This window comes from Natator depressus, chromosome 1, assembly GCF_965152275.1.
Source record: "Natator depressus isolate rNatDep1 chromosome 1, rNatDep2.hap1, whole genome shotgun sequence".
Lineage (NCBI taxonomy): Eukaryota > Metazoa > Chordata > Testudines > Cheloniidae > Natator > Natator depressus.
In genome coordinates this window covers 111,908,028-111,927,287 of record NC_134234.1, presented here as the reverse complement: position 1 = coordinate 111,927,287, position 19,260 = coordinate 111,908,028, and the positions used below count along the sequence as shown (strand labels likewise).

Sequence of the window (19,260 nt, the reverse complement as noted above, 5' to 3'; positions counted from 1 at the left end):
GTAATTGTTTATTTCCATTTTCTTTCTTGTAGTGGTTGACTGAATGAAAATATAACCTATTTTTTTCCCCTCATACAAGCCTGAACATACATTTTTGACCAAAATTTCTTAGAATAGGGTGCTGCTTTGAGAAAAAAAAATTGAAACATCTCACAACTTTTTCCTCCATTAAGGGACTGCTGCAACTCCCATTATAGTCAGTGGAAAGATTTCCATGACTTCAGTGGAAGTTTGATCGGGACAGTTGGCTTTTCAAAAGACAAATGAAATCAAATCAGTGGAACTGAGTGTTTCCTTTTTCTTTATCCCCTCATTTTAGAAAAGGTCAACAATCTCTTTTTGGTTTGTTTTTTGTTACAGTAATATGGCAAATGCTCTTGCAAATGCCATATGTGAGCGCTGCAAAGGGGGCTTTGCACCTGCTGAGAAGATTGTTAACAGCAATGGTGAACTGTACCATGAACAGTGTTTTGTGTGTGCCCAGTGCTTTCAGCAGTTCCCTGAAGGGCTCTTTTACGAGGTAAGTTGGTTAAAATGTTTTTCTCCCATGAGTTTCTTGGCTTTTATTTTTTATAATGTACAAATGATAAATACTGATAGTTCATTTGTTTATAAAATATTATCCTACAGAATGGTAGGAGCATTCTTTGAAAAGAAATATCCAGCAGAGACAGAAGGAAGTAGAGACATTTCTAGTTTTGCCTTTAAAGACACATTATGGGACATTTCTATGACACGTACATAATGTGGGAGTGCAGGAGTTTTGCCTATAAAGACACATTATGTACGTTGTACTGGAAGCACGCAGAAGACACAGCTACTAAAATGAAATGTAATGTAGAGAGTGAAATCCTGACCCTGTCGACTTCGTTGTGGCCAGGATTTCACCCCGAGTGTTTCTATTAGAGATGAGCCCATGACGTGCTGTTCAGATTCAGATTTGAATGTACTGAGAGTGTGATGGGATTTGGATCAGGTATACTACTTCAGAACCATTTCTAATAAGGTTTAGCATTTTAAACTAATAAAACTAAAACAATTCTGAGTTAATGCTTTGCTCATTCCATTGTATTATACTGTCAGAACTTGTATCACTTTTGTTATGCAGTTCCTTGGCATAGCAATCTGGGGATATTCTAAATCAATTGTTAAACACTGAATTTAAGGGCGCTTTAGCATATTTTTGTAAAATTTATGTTCTCTCAGGTCAAATGTGTATTTTAATTTTAATCCAGTTTTCCCAACCTCTTTTCTCTTTCATGGGGATTCAGGCTGTGGGTGGGCTATTTTCACCTAGTACAAAGTGACCTTAGAGAAAAGGAGGACTTGTGGCACCTTAGAGACTAACCAAGTTATTTGAGCATGAGCTTTCGTGAGCTACAGCTCACTTCATCGGATGCATGACAATGTAGCTCACGAAAGCTTATGCTCAAATAAATTGGTTAGTCTCTAAGGTGCCACAAGTACTCCTTTTCTTTTTGCGAATACAGACTAACACGGCTGTTACTCTGAAACCTGACCTTAGAGATAGCTTTTGACCAGTCTAGAAAATATTGAGTGATTTGTGTAGGACAGGCTAACACCTGGGAGATAGGCAAGGATTGTCCATACGGTATTTGACAGATGAAGAATGGAGGCTTAGAAAGTTTGAGAAGGATTTTTCAAAGTGCCTAACTCTCTTGTGCATTTCTGAAAATCCTATTCTAAGTGACTTTCCATGGCCACACAGGAAGTCTGTGGCCACAATGGGACTAAAACTCAGATTTCGTTCATCCCAGTCCTGTGCTTTTGCCACGAGGCAATCCTAGCCCAATTACAGCCGCTAAATACTGGTCCATTATAGATACTTCTATTTAATGGTTATTTTATGTCTTAGTTTATATATAATAACCCTTTATTCACCACTTTAAATGTATGGGGCACTTTACAAAATGGATAAAGGTAGGGTCACTGCCCAAATGCTTACAATCCTGCGTAGTCACATAAAATACTAGAGCAGCAGCATGGAAAGGTTTATGTCACATTACAATCTCAGAATGGAATAAACCAGCTCTTACTAACCTATTCACATTGTCTAGCACTTCTAAGGTGCATCAGACATGATGCAGTGTGAAAAGAAGCAATATTATTATTTCAGTTAACACTCTCGCCACATCCCCAGGCCCTTCCTGGTTTCCTGTACAGTCAGAATCTATGGACTTTCCACCAAACGCATCTCTTGCATCTTTGTTTTCACTGGTTCTATTTCTAATTCAAGAGTGAAGGAGATACAACTGGCGGTGAGCTGGGCTATTGGGTGGAGTAGTGGGAGCAGGAGCTTGGTTTCAGAGCAGCGCAATCAGCTGGGCAAGGAGGGGAGAAGCATCCGGAAGCAGGAGGATGCCTGGTTGTGAGGGGGGAAAGGGTACTGAGAACTATAGGGCTGCAAAAGCAGAGGTAGGGAAGGGCAAGCCTGGGCAGAGGTGGAGAAGTGGATGGGAAAAGAGACTGTCAAGCACAGAGAAATAAATAACAGAGTGAGGCAAGGCTACTGGGAGAAGGGAAGGAGAACAGGTTTGAAGAGGCAGTTGGGTAGAAGCCATTAACTGGGACTTGATCAGGATGAGATCTATTTCTGGGACATACTGTAGTGGCTGCCAGAAGGTATCTGGAAGGAGTGTGTGCAGCATACTGGCTGGTAGGAGAGGAGACTGGGGCAAGCTGATTGCTGTGAGCTTGCTGAGAATTTGTTATTCTTTGGCTGGCTTGAGGATCCAATCCTGCAGGAATTCTGCAAATCCTCAGATGTTGGAGCAGTTCTTGGGTATCATTTTAGTGGCACAGTAGAAGAAAGGGCTTAAATCACAACTCAGCCTATGTTCACACCTAACCCAAAAAGATTAAATCCCTTTAGTGCTCACACACAGCCATATGTGAATAGTCTCAAAGAGCATAAGCAAGTGCCCCTGTGTTGTTTGGATGTATCTAGGCTCTTTGCATCAACAATGAAGCAAATGCCTCTCCCCTCCCCCATTATCTATTTAATGTCTCCCTTAACATTCTTGTCTCTGGTGTGAAAGCACGTATTGTCTGGCCAAGCTGGAAGAAAGACAGGAGCCAATGGATGTGGTTTATTCATGGATTCTAAGGCCAGAAGGGACAACTGTGATCATCTAGTCCAGGGGTGGGCAAACTACGGCCTGTGGGCTGGATCCGGCCCCTCGGGGCTTTGGATCCGGCCTGCGGGATTGCCACCCCTGTGGCACCGCTCCGGGAAGCGGCCACACCACGTCCCTGGGGCCCCGAGGGGTGGAGGTGGGGGGTGGGGGCAGAGAGCTCTGCACGCTGCTCTTGCCTGTGGGTACCTTCCCCAAAGCTCCCATTGGCCAGGAACGGGTTACTGTGGCCAGTGGGAGCTTCCGGGGAGGTACCCACAGGTGAGGGAAACACGCAGAGCCCTCTGCGCCCCCCCCCCCCCACAGTGTTACCATACACACTGTTCGTAACACCCATTGTTTCATGTTCTCTGTGTGTATATGTATCTTCCTACTGTATTCTCCACTGAATGCATCCGATGAAGTGAGCTGTAGCTCACAAAAGCTTAGGATCAAATAAATTTGTTAGTCTCTAAGGTGCCACAAGTCCTCCTTTTCTTTTTGCGGCTACAGACTAACATGGCTACTACTCTGAAACCTGTAAAGTGAGGATAATTCTTAGCTAGGAAGGGCATGTGATGATGAACTTGTCTGTGAAACTTTGGAAGAATGTGCTATAGAAGGACAAAGTATTTATTAAAATATTGGGGATGAGACTTTAAAGAATGGGTGCTTAAGTTAGGCACATACGGCATTATCTTGCATCACTGAACTCAAGGTTACCATTGCCGTTGATCTCAATGGGAACAGGATCAGAGCCCTAAATCCTTATTGAGGTTCCTAAGTAAGTGGCCCAATTTTTCAAAGCATCCGTCAGTTTCATTTTTGAAAATTTGTTTCACGTATTTCGGAGCCTAACTGGGGCACATATTTAAAGGGGAAAAAAAGTCTTGGTCTGTGTGTTTGGACGTTATTGCCTTCTTTGAGGCAACAATTATTGCTCTTCGGGCATTTTAAAAAAATCTGCAGCCAACACTTGTAGAACATTTAAAAGCAATTGTCATGCAAGGGTATGGAACTGAGTAACTGACGTGAGCGATACCAAGGTAACTTGGTGCAAGTTAATCATTCTTCCTTCACTATGAACACATTTTGCATTTGAGACATGCTTGCAAAATTGTTACGAAAATTTACCAGTGGAGGCACAAATTCTACTAACCTGAATTTACAATATTTTAATGAAAGCAATATTTTACTTGCTTGTTTCCCCCCCAAAATTTATTTACCATGTGTGTGTGGAGTTTTGCACGGCAGAATCAAGTCAGACTATGGGAAATGCTTCAGGAATGAGTGCTGATTAAGTTAGCTGTTTCAGAGTTTTGTGACTGGTAATGTGACACTCCCTAAATTAGTAGATTACGGCCCAATCCTTAAAACATTTCCACACAGGTGCAACGTTATTTACACAAGTAGTCTTATTTAAATCAAGTAGAGTAGTGATGTGGAATGCAGCTAATGTTGGTACATTGATTACTTGTGTGAGTACTATTTGCAGTGTTTGTACAATATGGTTTCAATCCGAGGACCCAATTCTGCACTTAATGGAGGAGTAAAATCTTTAGCAGAAGCCACGAAGAAGACTCTGCTGTCTTCCTCTTTAACTGCGATATAGCAAGGTTTCTCCTGAGAGAAGTAGCTGCTTTGCCTGCTAGTTCACAACTACATTTAAGTGCCCTTACCACAACTCAATTAAATTTTATAAAATAGGTACACTAACCATCACATTTTTATCTAATATGTATTTAAACACCCATATTTTAACCAAGCTTTATACCAAAGATTTTTTTCATAATTCATGAAGTAATTTCATCTAGTCATATACCTAAGTGCATTCTGTATTAACAGGAAAAAGAGCAGAACATTACCACAGCCAGCTCCAGGAAGACCTCCACTCACTGTGCAGCCACAGGGGTTAAAAAGCAAACAAAATGTTAGGATTCATATGGAATGGAGACTAATTGGAGAGTAAAATAATGCCAATGTATAAACCAATGGTATGCCCTCATCTGGAATACTATGCGCAGATTGGATCGGATAAGGATAAAACAAAAATAGAGGGAGTTCAGGCATGGGTGCTGAGATTGATCCAAGGCATGGATAAGCTCTCATACGTAAAGATATTGAAAAGACTGGCATGTTTACCAGAGAGATGTGCTCGGATTTTCAGAAGAGCCCCAGGAGCTAGAACTTCAATGGGATTTCAGTGTCTAACTTTCCTAGGCTCCTTTGAAAATCCTAGCTGAGATGAATGAGAGAGGACCTGATAAATGTGTAGAAAACAATGACTGGTACAGAGAAGATAGATTGGGAACTTCTGTTCACCCTGTCTCATACTGTGAGACATTAAATGAAATTGAAAGGCAACTTCAAATCTTGTAAAGGGAATTATATTTTCACACAATGCAAAACTAGCTTGTGGAACTCACTGCAATCTCATTGAAGCCAGAAGCTGAGAAGGAGTCCAAAAAGGATTAGACATTTATGGATAGTAAGAATATCCAAGTTATAATAGTAATTATACGGTAAAAGAAATACCCCGAGGAATTTTGGAAGGGATATAAACCCTTAGCATGTTGTAGGGCATAAGATAACCTCTACTGTTGGGGAATAGGAGTAAACTTTCCCTGGGGCACCTTACACCATAACTTAACTACTGCAGGGTTTCTTGAACCTTGTTCTGAAGCATCTGGTACTGGTCCCTGTTGATGACAGAATACTGGACTAGGTTGACCACTATTCTGATCCAGTCTCGTAATTTGGCAATTCCTATATTTCTGTGTTCCTGTTATTAGAAACAAGTATGACAGATTTTTGGAGTCCATCTAGATTTAAAATTATATATAACTGAACACCCTCAATTTTAAATATATATATTTAAAATAGCCATTAAATTAACCCTATGCAATATGAATTCTCTAACCAACTTACATGTTAAAAATAAAGCAAAACAAAATAAAAAAATTAAAATCTTAGTAAACTAAGCAGCATCTGTTGTTCATCTTGTTAAACTGCCATCTTCACAATAAATCCTGAGTTGTACAGGTTATATTATTGAATGCTGGATGCAGGATCAGAAAAGGTGGGTAAATATGCATTTATTTTGTGGATTTCTAATAATGCACTACAGTGCTGCACTTAATTGTATGTTACCAGCTGCTTCATTATTCAGTTTATTTTTACTTTTTCTGCAAATGAAATATTCCTTTTGTTACAAGTCAGAAACTTAGGAGTTAACGGGATATTTCTGGTTAACAGCAGGCTACCTTTTTCTATATAGTTCAAGTATGTTGCTCACTTTGAGCCTTTTAAGGTATGGGTCCTCAACCTCATTATAGACTCACCCCACTAGTGTGAAGAAATAGAGGCCCTATAACGTTTACTATAAGGTTTGATGCACTCTTGTGTTCTGTGTATGACAGAGCCATTGAGCTTTGTTATGCTACACAGAACAGTTCTGTGCACTCGAGTTCCCTTGTGCATCTAGCTATCACTTCCAATTAGCAGGAGGATAGACTGAACATGAGAGTTCCTTCAGGCCTGAGCTCAATAGAACCTCCCAGTGTCTTGTTTGATCTCAGGAGCTCTAAAGAATAATTTTCCAGTCCTGGGTGGTGGTCCATGAATGCCTGTCAGCTTTATTTTGCTCTTGTCAAAGCATCTGTTGTAGGGATACAAATACGTGCTAATTGGTCCAACTTAAAAATAAACCATACGAATTCCTACTACTACTACCAGCAGAGGGTATCTCTGCAGACATTTTTCTACCAAATGCTCTTTTTAGGTGTTTCTATATCTTAGGGAGAACACAATTTCCCAAATAGAGAGAGACAGGAATAAATTACTTTTGTGTCCCCTTCTTGTGTGTGGACCAGACCACTTGCAGTGACTCTGGAAACATATTTTCTCCTGGGATCTTTCTGGAGCACAAACTGCTTGATCGATAATGATTTGTCAATTTTGCAGTATATTTGAAAGATCTAAGGTTGGCTGTAGAGTAATATTTCCTGAAAGCAGGGTTGCAAAAGTGCTTACACTTTTTATTAAGATAGCCACCATCCAAGTCCTGCTTTACACCAGGCCTGTAACAGTCAGTCTGGAATTCCCTACGGGTCTAGGAGTCCTGCATTCCTCGCCAGGTGGACAGAAATGTAGGATCACGGCTAAAGGCACAATGTCAACTTGAAAATCACATTTCTGAGAATCAGAAAACTTTGTACCTACTATAGTGACAAACTAACAAGTAAGATTACAAAAACCAAAAGAGATAGGGGAAGAAGAGTCTCCTCTACTTTTTTCAGCAGTCTCTCGTTGGAGTCAGTTTTTGAAGTTTTTTTGTTGTAATATTGCGACTTTTAGGTCTGTAATCAAGTGACCAGAGAGATTGAAGTGTTCTCCGACTGGTTTTTGAATGTTATAATTCTTGACGTCTGATTTGTGTCCATTTATTCTTTTACGTAGAGACTGTCCGGTTTGGCCAGTGTACGTGGTAGAGGGGCATTGCTGGCACATGATGGCATATATCACATTGGTAGATGTGCAGGTGAACGAGCCTCTGATAGTGTGGCTGATGTAATTGGGCCCTATGATGTCTCCTGAATAGATATGTGGACACAGTTGGGAACGGGCTTTGTTGCGAGGATAGGTTCCTGGGTTAGTGTTTTTGTTGTGTGGTGTGTGGTTGCTGGTGAGTATTTGCTTCAGGTTGGGCGTATGTAGATTTGCGTGCAGCGGCAATGATCCCCAAACAGAGTTAACATGTATAGATAGAGCTCCATTGTATCACTCAATAACACAAAACAGGAAGCATTCAGATTTCATACTCTTATATGTTCATGTCCAGATCCTTTCCAACTCTTATACGTAATCTGTTTTATAGCATTATGCTGTATGACATTACTGAGTGTTTGGCATGTTTGATTTGTGCTAACATCAGACAGGTTGGATGACTCACTGTAGAACACTGGCTTTTCATTCCTAGTGCCCCCAGTGACGTTCAGCATGAGAACTAAGCTTGGGATCTCAAGTTGATAGTGGAGAGCAGTCTGCATCATAAAATCGCCACCCGGCTAGACAGTTCAGTGTGACTCACCCTGCTGTATAATGGTTCATAAAGATAAAAATTCTCTGATCCTTAGAGAATCATAATAGAGTAATATACAGGAGCTAATGTGTAAATGTTATACTATTCCTAATTTATGCTTAATATTCACTGTTTGTTTTGTTTTTTAGTTTCCAGTTGAAAATGCTTCCTATTGACTCCATTTTAATGGTTGTCTCAATTTGTAAAATACCGAACATTTTATAGTAAACATAATGAGATGTCTAGTTTTAACATAGTTAGCATTTGCATCTGGTTATGATGGATCGGCAACCTTTCAAAGAAGAAGAGCCATTTTTTGTTTTTGTCTTTGACCAAAATATTTCGAGACCCGCATCACACGCAAAGCTCCTTGTAGAGTTAGAATTTATCAACTAATAATAATTGAATATATTAAAATTATCACCACTCACCAATACTTCTAATGCGACTTCTGCCATTTGATTTGAATATAAACAGGAGGGGGCTCTGGGCTGGGCTAAGGAATTGAGGTGCAGAAGGGGGTTGTGGGGTCTGGGAGGAAGCTTGGGTACAGGAGGTGGTTCTGAGCTGGGACAGCGGGTTGGGGTGTGGGAGGGGGTGCGAGGTGCAGGCTGTGGCTGGGAGGCGCTTACCACAGGTGGCTCCCATCTAGCGGTGAAGCAGGGCTCTGGCCCCACGCTGCTCCCGGAAGCGGCTGGCACGTTTATGCGTGCCCCTGGTTCAGGGGAGGCAGCTGTGCACACTGCCTCTGCCCCCAGCACTGTCCTCACAGCTCCCATTGGCGGGGGCAGTGGCGGATTAAAGATTTTGCCGCCCCTAGGCCCTGAAATAATTGCTGTCCCAGCTCACCTCCACTCCGCCTCTGCCTCTGCCCCTGAGCGTGCCGCCGGGTCCTGCTTCTCCCCGCTCCCTGCCAGTGCTTGTGCGCGAAACAGCTTCGCGAAGGAGTGGGGAAGAGGGGGGAATGTGGCGCGCTCAGGAGAGGAGGCGGGGCCAGGGCGGGGATTTGGGGAAGGGGACCAATAGGGGCAGGGAGGGGGCAGGGAATGGGGGTGGGGAAGGGGTGGAGTTGGGGCGGGGGCAGAGGGCGCAAACCGGCGCTGAGGGAAGTAGCCTCTGGCTGCTATTATAAATTTGCCGCCCTAGGCCTAGGCCTTGTCGTTAATATGCCGCTGGGCAGGGGCAGTGCTTGTGGGCATGGACAGCGCACGGAGACCTGCTGGCCCCCTCCCCCCAAAGGGCACGCAGAGACTTGCCAGGAGCCAGCTGCTTCCGGGAGAGATGTGGGGCCAGAGCCCTGCTGCGCTGCCAGCCAGGAGCTGCCTGTGGTAAGTGCCTCCCAGCCAGAGTTTGCACCTTGCACCCCCTCAAAAAACAGCTGCCCGCAAGGGGGCAGCCAAAGAGCTTCATGCGGCTCTGGAGCCGCAGATTGTCGTCCCCTGGGTTATGAGATGCCTGAAGGCACCCATACATGAGCAGTTCCTCCCCTTCATTCCAAGCCATGTTTGCCTATATATTATTACAGTAGTTGTTCTACAGCACTACCTTCACTTCCTTGAAATCATTTCCCGTCTGTTTCTGTGAAGACGAGCCTGAACCAGAAAATCACGTCTGAACCACCCTGGACTTTGAGAAAGTTCAGATCTAAATTCAAGCAATGTGTCTAACCTCAAACTCTGTAATAGGCCAGTTTGAAGCTCCAAATCTAGAACTTTGTTGAGAAAGAGATCAGATATGAACTTCCTTAGCATCATCAGTTTTTCAGATTAATTTAATGGAAGTTCTCTTCCTACATTTTTCTGTACGTTATACTACTGAGCTGGAAAGTTGTTTTGCGCAGTAAATTGCAGAGATTTTTGACATGAACATTCTCCTGCACTTATTTCCTCCAATATGCAGCGCCATTCTTTCAGGAAGTGCAGAATGCAGAGGAGATCAGAGGGGTTCAGGGAAAATGCTTCCTAGTAGGAAAGGTGTTTATAAGTTGATCCAATAATTCAAAGGTTAATTCCTGCCAGTAGCACTGTATGTTGCATCAGATTTTGTGTATCCTGTCTGACTTAAATATTGTCTGACATACTGTAAACGATAACAGAGAGCAAAAGCTTTAGACTCTCAGCTTTTTAAAAGCAGAGTTAATACTGTAACAAATAATGTATTGCATGCTTAATGTTAACGTAAGGTAGCTAGATTTAGTATGCCAGGGGTTGATCATTGTGTCTACCACAAAAACCTGTTTCTGTATGTCTCATCTTTGTTATAGCCAAGTCATCTTTTACAGTTTAATTGCATCTGGGAATGATATGGTATTGTGATGGTATGTATATTATTGATGTGAAATGTGAAGTACACTTTTTATTCCTCTAACTTCCAGTTTGTTTCCCATTTTCAGTTTGAAGGAAGGAAGTATTGTGAACATGATTTTCAGATGCTTTTTGCCCCTTGCTGTCATCAGTGTGGTAAGTTTTATACTGATCATTTAATGTAAGTTCAACATATAACCTTAGAAAAGAATGCAATCCTTGTGATTACACCGAGCACACCGAGTCAGACTATTCTGCCAGCCTGACTTCCCTTTACCTGGCATTGCTGGGATAGGCTCCCCAGCGTTTTCCAGCCAAGCACACAGGCAGGGCCACACCCAGCTGCACAGAGAGCCAGAGATCCGCTCTGGGAAGGCTCAGCTTAAGGAGCTTGCCACAGCACCCAGATGTCAACCCTCCCTTGGTGTACAAAACCAAAATTATATGAAATTAGCCTCTTCCCTCCAGTGTGGAGGAGGGTATACACAACTTCTCATTCCCCCAGTTAGAAATCATATAAACTGGGTTATATTATAAACCAGAAATAAAGTTATTAACTATAAAAGGTGTATGTTAAGTAGTTAAGGAGGTAGCAGACAGAACAAGGCAGATTACTAAGAAAATAAAACAGAGCACACAAACTAAGCTTAATACACTAAAGAAACTGGTTACATGTAAGTTCTCACCCTAAATGTGGTTCTAATAATCTTCTTCATAGGCCAAACGCCCTTCCAGCGGGGTTCAGTTCTTTCCTCCAGTTCAGTCTTTGTTGTTTCCAGCAGTCATCTTGGGTTGGGTAGCAGGGGAGAACTGATGACCTGGGTTACCTCACTCCCCACCCTTAAATAGGATTTCCATAAGGCGGGAGTCCTTTGTTTCCTAGTTGGACCCCCCTTTCCTTACAGTGGAAAGTTAAAAGAAGTCCCAAGTAATGTTTTCGTATCATGTGACAAGACCACCTGACTCTGTGGGGCCCTTGTAGCCATTCTTCACAGGCTGACCCACAGATTCACAGGAAGACTAAGCTTTTTTTACAGTCCATTGTCCTTGTTGATGGGCCATCTGCCCTGTCTGGCTTTTCCATTGTTGTATCTGAAGTGTTGGCAGTGGGCATCCCCCAAAGTAGCACAGTTGAAATACAGATACGTAGTCAATATTCCTAATTTCAGATACAGAAATGATACATGCATATAAATAGGATAATCGTATAAATAGTAAATCATAACCTTTCCAATGATATCTCACTTGAGCCATCTTGCATAAAGTATATCTCAGTTATGTCATATTTATATCAAAAGCGTATTTTCATAAAGAATATGGAATGACAATCACACCCTTATTGCCTGCTCCTCCCATAATCGTTTCTCAGCTTTCTTCAACACTGTCCTGTGCATGGAATGCCTTTCCTGAGCTGGTCTGAAAAGTCAGTACCCTCCCCTCATTTAAATCTCTCCTGAAGCCTCACTGTTTTCTTGACATCTACAGGAAGCTACTTATTTATCTTATGTGTGAACTGCTTATTTGTATGAAGGGAAGAGGTTGAATGCTGGCAGAGAGGGGCTTATGGACACTATATCTAAAGCTAGGGATTGCTGTGGGCAGAGGGGATTGAATGGTGGAGGGAAGATGTGGGAAGGGGAATTTAGTGTGTATAACAAACAAACAAACACAAATGTATGACTAACTAGACGGATGACGGAGTTCGTTGTTTCTGTAGGCCAACCACATTGCACAGATGAGGGGCTCAATGCATTCCTCCATTCTCCCCACAAGCTCCTGGTGTGCCGTCCCCCACCCTAATTCTGCTGCCTTCTTGGTCATCTCTCCCCTTGACAGATCTCTCTGCCTGCAATACCAAATGGATACTGTTTAGATGAACTAAAACACTTGTGACTGGGCAAAGGTAAATGATCTTGCCTGAGCTAGGCACAGTGTGGATGGAGCTACAGTGCAACTCTCGAGTCTCACTCCTACTCAACCAATATAGCTCCTGATCTGAAGGAGCCCCCAATCTTCCAGTCTTAAACCTTCACACCCCCAGTAGTCTGGCAAAGCACCTCAGTCCTGACTAGCAGTTCCATTTGCTGATTCATTTCACCAATGGGATTGAAGCAGGGCTTAAATTCCCCCCAGTATTTCCTGGAGCCTTGAACTTCAGTCCCATGGGAGGCGCTGGGGCATGGGGCTTCTGTCCCGCGGTGCGCGCTGGGGTTTGGGGCTCTGCTCACACCAGGGCTTCTGCAGGTTTCAAAATATTTACTGGAGTGCCACACTGGATGGCTCCGGCTGAATTTAAGCCCTGGATTGAAGTATGAAAATGCAATGGACGGAGCGAATAATGACTGGTTGAGTTACCTCTGATCTCACAATGCTTCTCTGCCTGGAGCACCATATGGGCATTTGTGTGCAACTCAGGCTTCTTCTTCAAGTGCTGGTCCCTGTGTGTATTCCACTGTGGGTACGCATGCACTCCATGCATCCAGAGCTCAGAGAATTTTGATGCACAGGGAGTCATGGCTTCATACTTTAGCGCATCCCAGGGAAGTCCAGTACACCACTGAGGATCTTCCCTTCAGTGAGACTCATCTGTTTAATCAGAAGATGGATAAGTCCTTACACACTTTAAAGGACTCCAGGGCCATCCTCTGCTCCCTGGGCATATATGCACCTACCCTGAAGAGAATATTCCACCTTCAGTGATACAGGTAGACTGTAGATAGACTGATGGCTCAACAGTTCTTCCACCTGAGACCTTATGAGCAACCCCTAATAGTCAGCGAGTTCAAAAGACCTGCTTCATCACACCTTCTGCAGCAGATTCTTCATTCTAATTCCAGCCTTCAGCGAAACGTTATTTTTGACAGGAGCTATAAACCACTAAGTCCAATATGTCCTGACTGCCAACACGCTCCTTGGGGGTCACTAGTACTCCTTTTCAACACCTGGTTTGCAATAACAATGAAGAAATGGTGGTCAGCATTATCCATTCTGGCTGTATAATAGAGTTTGTGCCCTACCTCCTCCAAAACCCCCTTTCCCTCCTCCCTCTTGGAGACCACTTTCATGAGAACATTCTCAGACAAGAAGTGGAATCTCTTACAGCAAAGAGCAATAAAGCGGGTTGCTCTTCAGTACCAAATAAGTGTTTTTTACTTGACGTATTTCCCAGTTTCCAGAAAGAAAGGCAGTTGGAGATCTAGTCTTGACCACCACCATCTCAACCGCTTTATTTGCAAACTCAGGTTTTGCATGATCATGTTGGCACAGTAGTTCAGTCTCTGGAAAAAGACAAGTGGTTTACAGCTCTTAACATGAAGGATGCCTACTTTTACATGGACATCCACCATGCCCCACTCATCAGTGCTTTCTCAGATTCAGAGTCACCGCCACTCACTTTCACTACAGAGTACTCCCTTTCAGCGTTGCTACCTTCCCCAGGGTCTTTACCAAGGTGTTCTCTGTCAAAGCAGTCTATATCGGATGCTGTGATTTCACCATCTTCCCCTACCTCGATGAATGGCTCCTTGTCACGAAATCACGCCAAGAGGCCAGGTGACAGTTGCTACAACTCCTCTCCTCTCTGGGGATTAGCATAAATGCCAAAAAATGTGTTCTTATCCCTAAACTTTGGACTTCATTGGGGCATCCTTAAGTTTAATCATGCAAGGGCTTACTTTCCAAGAGACAGGTTTGAGGCTATGAATGTTATCATGGACCAGTTCATAACCAACCCCAGGGTGCCTGTCAAGATCTGTCTTTCTCTCCTAGGCCATATGGCCACATGCATATGTCATGCCTTTTGCAAGACTCCACCTTGTTGCCTACAAGCGTGGCTTCTGACTTTGTACTTACCAAACCTACAGCGCACGAGCACCTAGTGACTATTACCACCAAAGTGATATTGTTCCTGTCATGGTGGAAAAATCCCCATCAGGTTTGTGACGGTGTTCCTTTCCTCGCCTTCATACCAGAAAGGGTGATGATTGCCAACACATTTCTGTTGAGTTGGGGAGCTTACATGGACAACCGTACAGCACAAGACACCTGGATATCTCAGGAATCACATTCAGTTCACGTCAGTGTTCTAGAGCTATGAGCGGTTTGACAGGCTTGCAAAACCTTTCTCCCATTCATTCAGTTTCACCATGCCGACAATATCACAACTGTCTTTTAGATCAACAATCAGGGAGGCATGAGATCTGCCCCTAAGTGTGCAGAAATGGTCAGTCTGTGGAACTGGTGCATCAGCAGTTGGATTACCCTGTCAGCAGTCTGCCTCTGAAGGAACCAGAACGTGTGTCTCAGCAGACACTTTGCAAGTCGATCACAAGTGGGAGCTACACAACTCTGTGATGAACAATATTTTCGCTCTGTGGGGGGACCTCCACCAGGGACCTATTTACCTCCCAAACAAAGAGGAAATGCTACGTATACTGCTCCAAAAGAGCCTTTGGTCACCACTCACAAGGCAATGCTTTACTCCTTCCATGGTCAGACGATCTGAACTATGTCTTCCCGCCACTACCACTCCTGCCTCAAGATTTGCACACGATTTGACAGGACAATGCATGAGTTATTCTTATTGCCCCCAACTAACCCAGAAGTTTTGATTCCTGAACCTCCTACGCATGTTGTTTTTGGGTACTGATCATTATTCCTATGTTTCCCAATCTTCTGACTCAGAGGAATGGCAAAATCAGGCATCCCAACCCACATCTGCTTCCTCCCAGAGCTTGGTTTGTGGATGGGCATCATCCTTAGAGCAATTGTGTTCTGAAGCTGTACAGAATGTCCTTTCTAATAGTAGGAAGGATTCCACTAGAAAATATTACCTAACCAAGCCATCTGGGCGTATCAAAGATGTATTTCTCTAGAATCCACAGATATTCCTCTCATTCTGGACTGTATTCTTTCTATGCAGACAACAAGATTGTCAGTTCCTCATGGGTTCATTTGGCAACCATCTGCCTTCACGGAGTCTACTCGATCTTTGCGCACTCTCCGGCTAGCAAATTCTGGAAAGGTCTAATCAGAACCTTTCAGCCTATCAAAAAGCCTATTCCTCAGTGGGACTTGAACCTTGTTTTCTCAGTGCTCACTAAGCCTCCATTTGAAACATTAGCTTCTTGCTTCATGTCTCTCCTATCCATGAAGGTCACATTCCTGGTAGCCATCACCTCAGCCAGGTGGTTTGGTGAGCTTGGGGCATTGATGGCAGATCCTCCTTACACTATATTGCATAAGGACAAGCTTCCATTACATTTGTACCCTAAATTCACCCCCAGTCTGAGTTTCACCTGAACTAGCCTATCCGCTTACCTGCATTTGTCCCAAAACTTCACACATCCTCAGAAGAAAGGAGGCTCCATTCCCTCAATGTTTGGCAAGCCTTAGCCTTTCATAACCTGAAAACAATCAGGAAATCATCTGGACTATTTGTCACCATAATGGACAGGGCCAAGGGTCAGGTTATATTCTCTCAAAGAATCTCAAAATGGATGTTGGCCTGCATGTAGACAACTGATATCAGAGAAAATCTTCCCCCTCCTCATGGGGTAAGAGCTCATTCCGCAAGAACGCAAGCAACATCTATGGCTTCTTTTCAATAGGGGTGCCTCTACTTGATAATTGTAAGGCAGCTACATGGCACTCAGTCCACACATTTATTAGATGCTGTGCCTTGGTACCTCTGCTGATGCATCTTTTGGAACAGCAGTCCTTTGTTCGGCTCTGCCATCTACAACCTCTCACCCTCCTATTTGAGTACTTCTTGTCAATCACCCACAGTGGAATATACATAGGAATCAGCACTCAGAAGAACCTCCAGTTACTAAATATAAGTAACTTTTTTTTCCAGTTTTTCTGAGTGTCAATAAAATTAGACGTGGTCTTCAAAAGTTACCATGTTAGACAGACCAATACAGAAATGACATCAAGTTGAGTGTGAGGCCTCATTTTGCTTGGCCAGCAAAAAGTGCATCTATCATCACATGATTTGTGTTGTATCCCATTCACCCATCCTTCAGTAGATGGTATGCTCTTCAGAGCCAGGACTGAGTCTTTCTTTGCATTTGTAAAGTGCCTAGAGCCTTTTGGGAACTACTGGAGTATAAATAAAAACAAAAATCCTGCTAATCTGCTGGTTTACTGAGAGAAGAAAGGAGAAAGTAATTAGGAAAAAGTCATGCAGAATAAAGAACTGCATGAATACCAAAACAGCATAAGAGATCAGATGACTGAAAAAGGTGAGGGATGAAAAAAGAAAAACTCAGATATACAGAAAATGAAGTGTATGAAGAAGGGTGGGTAAATGAAGTGTTAGCTAGAAGGGGAAGTGCTTTGTTAGTAAGGGAATTTGCTTTGGATTTTTAGCCAAGAATAAGGTTGAGAACCAGAGCCCCTGGAGCCATATACCTGAACCCGCAAGCTGGGAGTTTGGGGTTTTTTTTTACTTTGTCTGATACAGTGTTACTTAAAGCACTTTGGTATTTAGAACAACTTTCGTTTTATTTTTTAACATCCAGATATTTTATTTACCTACAGGTGAGTTCATTATCGGTCGTGTTATTAAAGCTATGAATAATAGCTGGCATCCAGAATGCTTCTGCTGTGACATCTGCCAACAAGTACTGGCAGATATTGGATTTGTCAAGAATGCTGGCAGGTAGATCTTCACCCCCTTCTGTATTGGTCATAAGCAAAATGAAGTGATAATGGGGTTTACAATTTATTAAGGCTTCTAAAAATCTTTAGCTGACATGATGTAACCTCTTTAATAAAACACAGTTAAAGGAGTAACTGAAGTATCTCTGTTTACGTGTAAGGTGCCCTTATGGGGCAGGGGTTCAAACAAGTCTGATCTGCAGAGAACACAGCTCAAAAATGAAATGTAAATATTAAATATTGATTTTTTTTAATACTTACAGAAACATTTAAAGAATGTTCCACTACACCTTCAGACTTTCCATCAAGGTCACCTTCTGGGTATATCTGTTACCTTACATCACTCAGTGCCAGTGGTACTTTGAGATATAATAGGGGAGAACATTTTCAAAGTAGTGTACCAGAGATAGATAAATGTACCCCATTAATTCTTTTACATGATGTCAGATTTTTTCTGGTGTGATTCCAGCAACTCATGCGTCACAACCAGTGGTGCTGAGATACTAAAAATTTAGATAAAAGTGTACACACCTACCTTGCACCACTTTGGAATTCTGATGGCACCTCTCCAGAATAAAGTGCGTTGCTACAAGTCAGTGCTTTTTATTTTCTGTTTTAATGCTTTTTTGTGTGTGAATTTTACCTGACTGAGATGATTTTATATTAGGGAGCCTGGGAAAAGCAGTAGTTTAGTTCATACGTAAAAATGTTGCTCTTCTTTGCAAGCTCTTTCAAGGCCATTGTGGGCCACATTGTGATACCCTTACTCTGACTTATTAGCAGCACCTTACTCCTGGAGTAGTCCCCTTAAATTCAGTGGGACTATTCCTAGAGTAAGATATTTTTCAATGTGAGTAAATGTCCTGGGCCACTATCTCGCAAACAGATACATGCTTAACTTTAAGCATGTGACTTCAAATGGTAAAAGTGACATTCATACATAAGTGTAGAATCAGAGCCCAAGTGAGCATATAGCTTCCCATCTAAACTTCCGTGATTCACAGAGTAAAACACTTGGCAACAAAAATCTTTAGCAAATTCTAATTCCTTTTTTACTTTTACATGTACATTAAATGCAAGAGAACAGAAGAATGAGCCTCTGGGCTGGATGGAAGTAAACTGACTATTTTTTCCCCTCTCTTGAGCTTGGGTTTCTCTTAAGGGTACTGTTTATATGATTTATTCAAATAACAGATTGAATTGAGATCCTAATAGATTTTTGTTTGTGTTTTTATTGTGTGGTAAGATTCCAAAAAGTATTTGTCATAAATATAAAGGGAAGGGTAAACACCTTTAAAATCCCTCCTGGCCAGAGGAAAAACCCTTTCACCTGTAAAGGGTTAAGAAGCTAGGATAACCTCGCTGGCACCTGACCAAAATGACCAATGAGGAGACAAGATAATTTCAAAAGCTGGGGGGAGGGAGAAACAAAGCCTCTCTCTCTGTCTGTGTGATGCTTTTGCTGGGGACAGAACAGGAATGGAGTCTTAGAACTTAGTAAGTAATCTAGCTAGATATGTGTTAGATTCTGATTTCTTTAAATGGCTGAGAGTATAAGCTGTGCTGAATGGAATGGATATTCCTGTTTTTGTGTCTTTTTGTAACTTAAGGTTTTGCCTAGAGGGATTCTCTATGTTTTGAATCTAATTACCCTGTAAGGTATTTACCATCCTGATTTTACAGAGGTGATTCTTTTTACTTTTTTTTCTATTAAAATTCTTCTTTTAAGAAACTGAATGCTTTTTTCATTGTTCTTAAGATCCAAGGGTTTGGGTCTGTGGTCACCTATGCAAATTGGTGGGGATTTTTATCAAACCTTCCCCAGGAAAGGGGGTGTAAGATTGGGGAGGATTTTGGGGGGAAAGACGTTTCCAAATGGACTCGTTCCCACTAACCGGTGTTAGACGTTTGGTGGTGGCAGCGAAAGTCCAAGGGCAAAAGGTAAAATAGTTTGTACCTTGGGGAAGTTTTAACCTAAGCTGGTAAAAGTAAGCTTAGGAGGTTTTCATGCAGGTCCCCACATCTGTCCCCTAGAGTTCAGAGTGGGGAAGGAACCTTGACAGTATTTATTACTGTTACT

At 42.5% G+C, this 19,260-nt stretch overlaps 1 protein-coding gene across 6 annotated transcripts in view; it reads left to right on the top strand.

Annotated features, from left to right (window-relative positions):
- Window positions 1–19,260, top strand: part of LIMS1 (LIM zinc finger domain containing 1) — a 131,686-nt gene that overhangs the window by 92,147 nt on the left and 20,279 nt on the right. For 5 of the 6 annotated variants that reach the window (XM_074944945.1, XM_074944936.1, XM_074944929.1 and 2 more), the window contains exons 2-4: window positions 361–520; window positions 10,607–10,673; window positions 17,061–17,181. In XM_074944945.1, the coding sequence (XP_074801046.1) occupies window positions 361–520; window positions 10,607–10,673; window positions 17,061–17,181 (348 nt within the window). Of the gene's footprint in view, window positions 1–360; window positions 521–9,360; window positions 9,500–10,606; window positions 10,674–17,060; window positions 17,182–19,260 lie in introns of those variants that run through there. The other variant, XM_074944959.1, reaches the window with a different exon arrangement.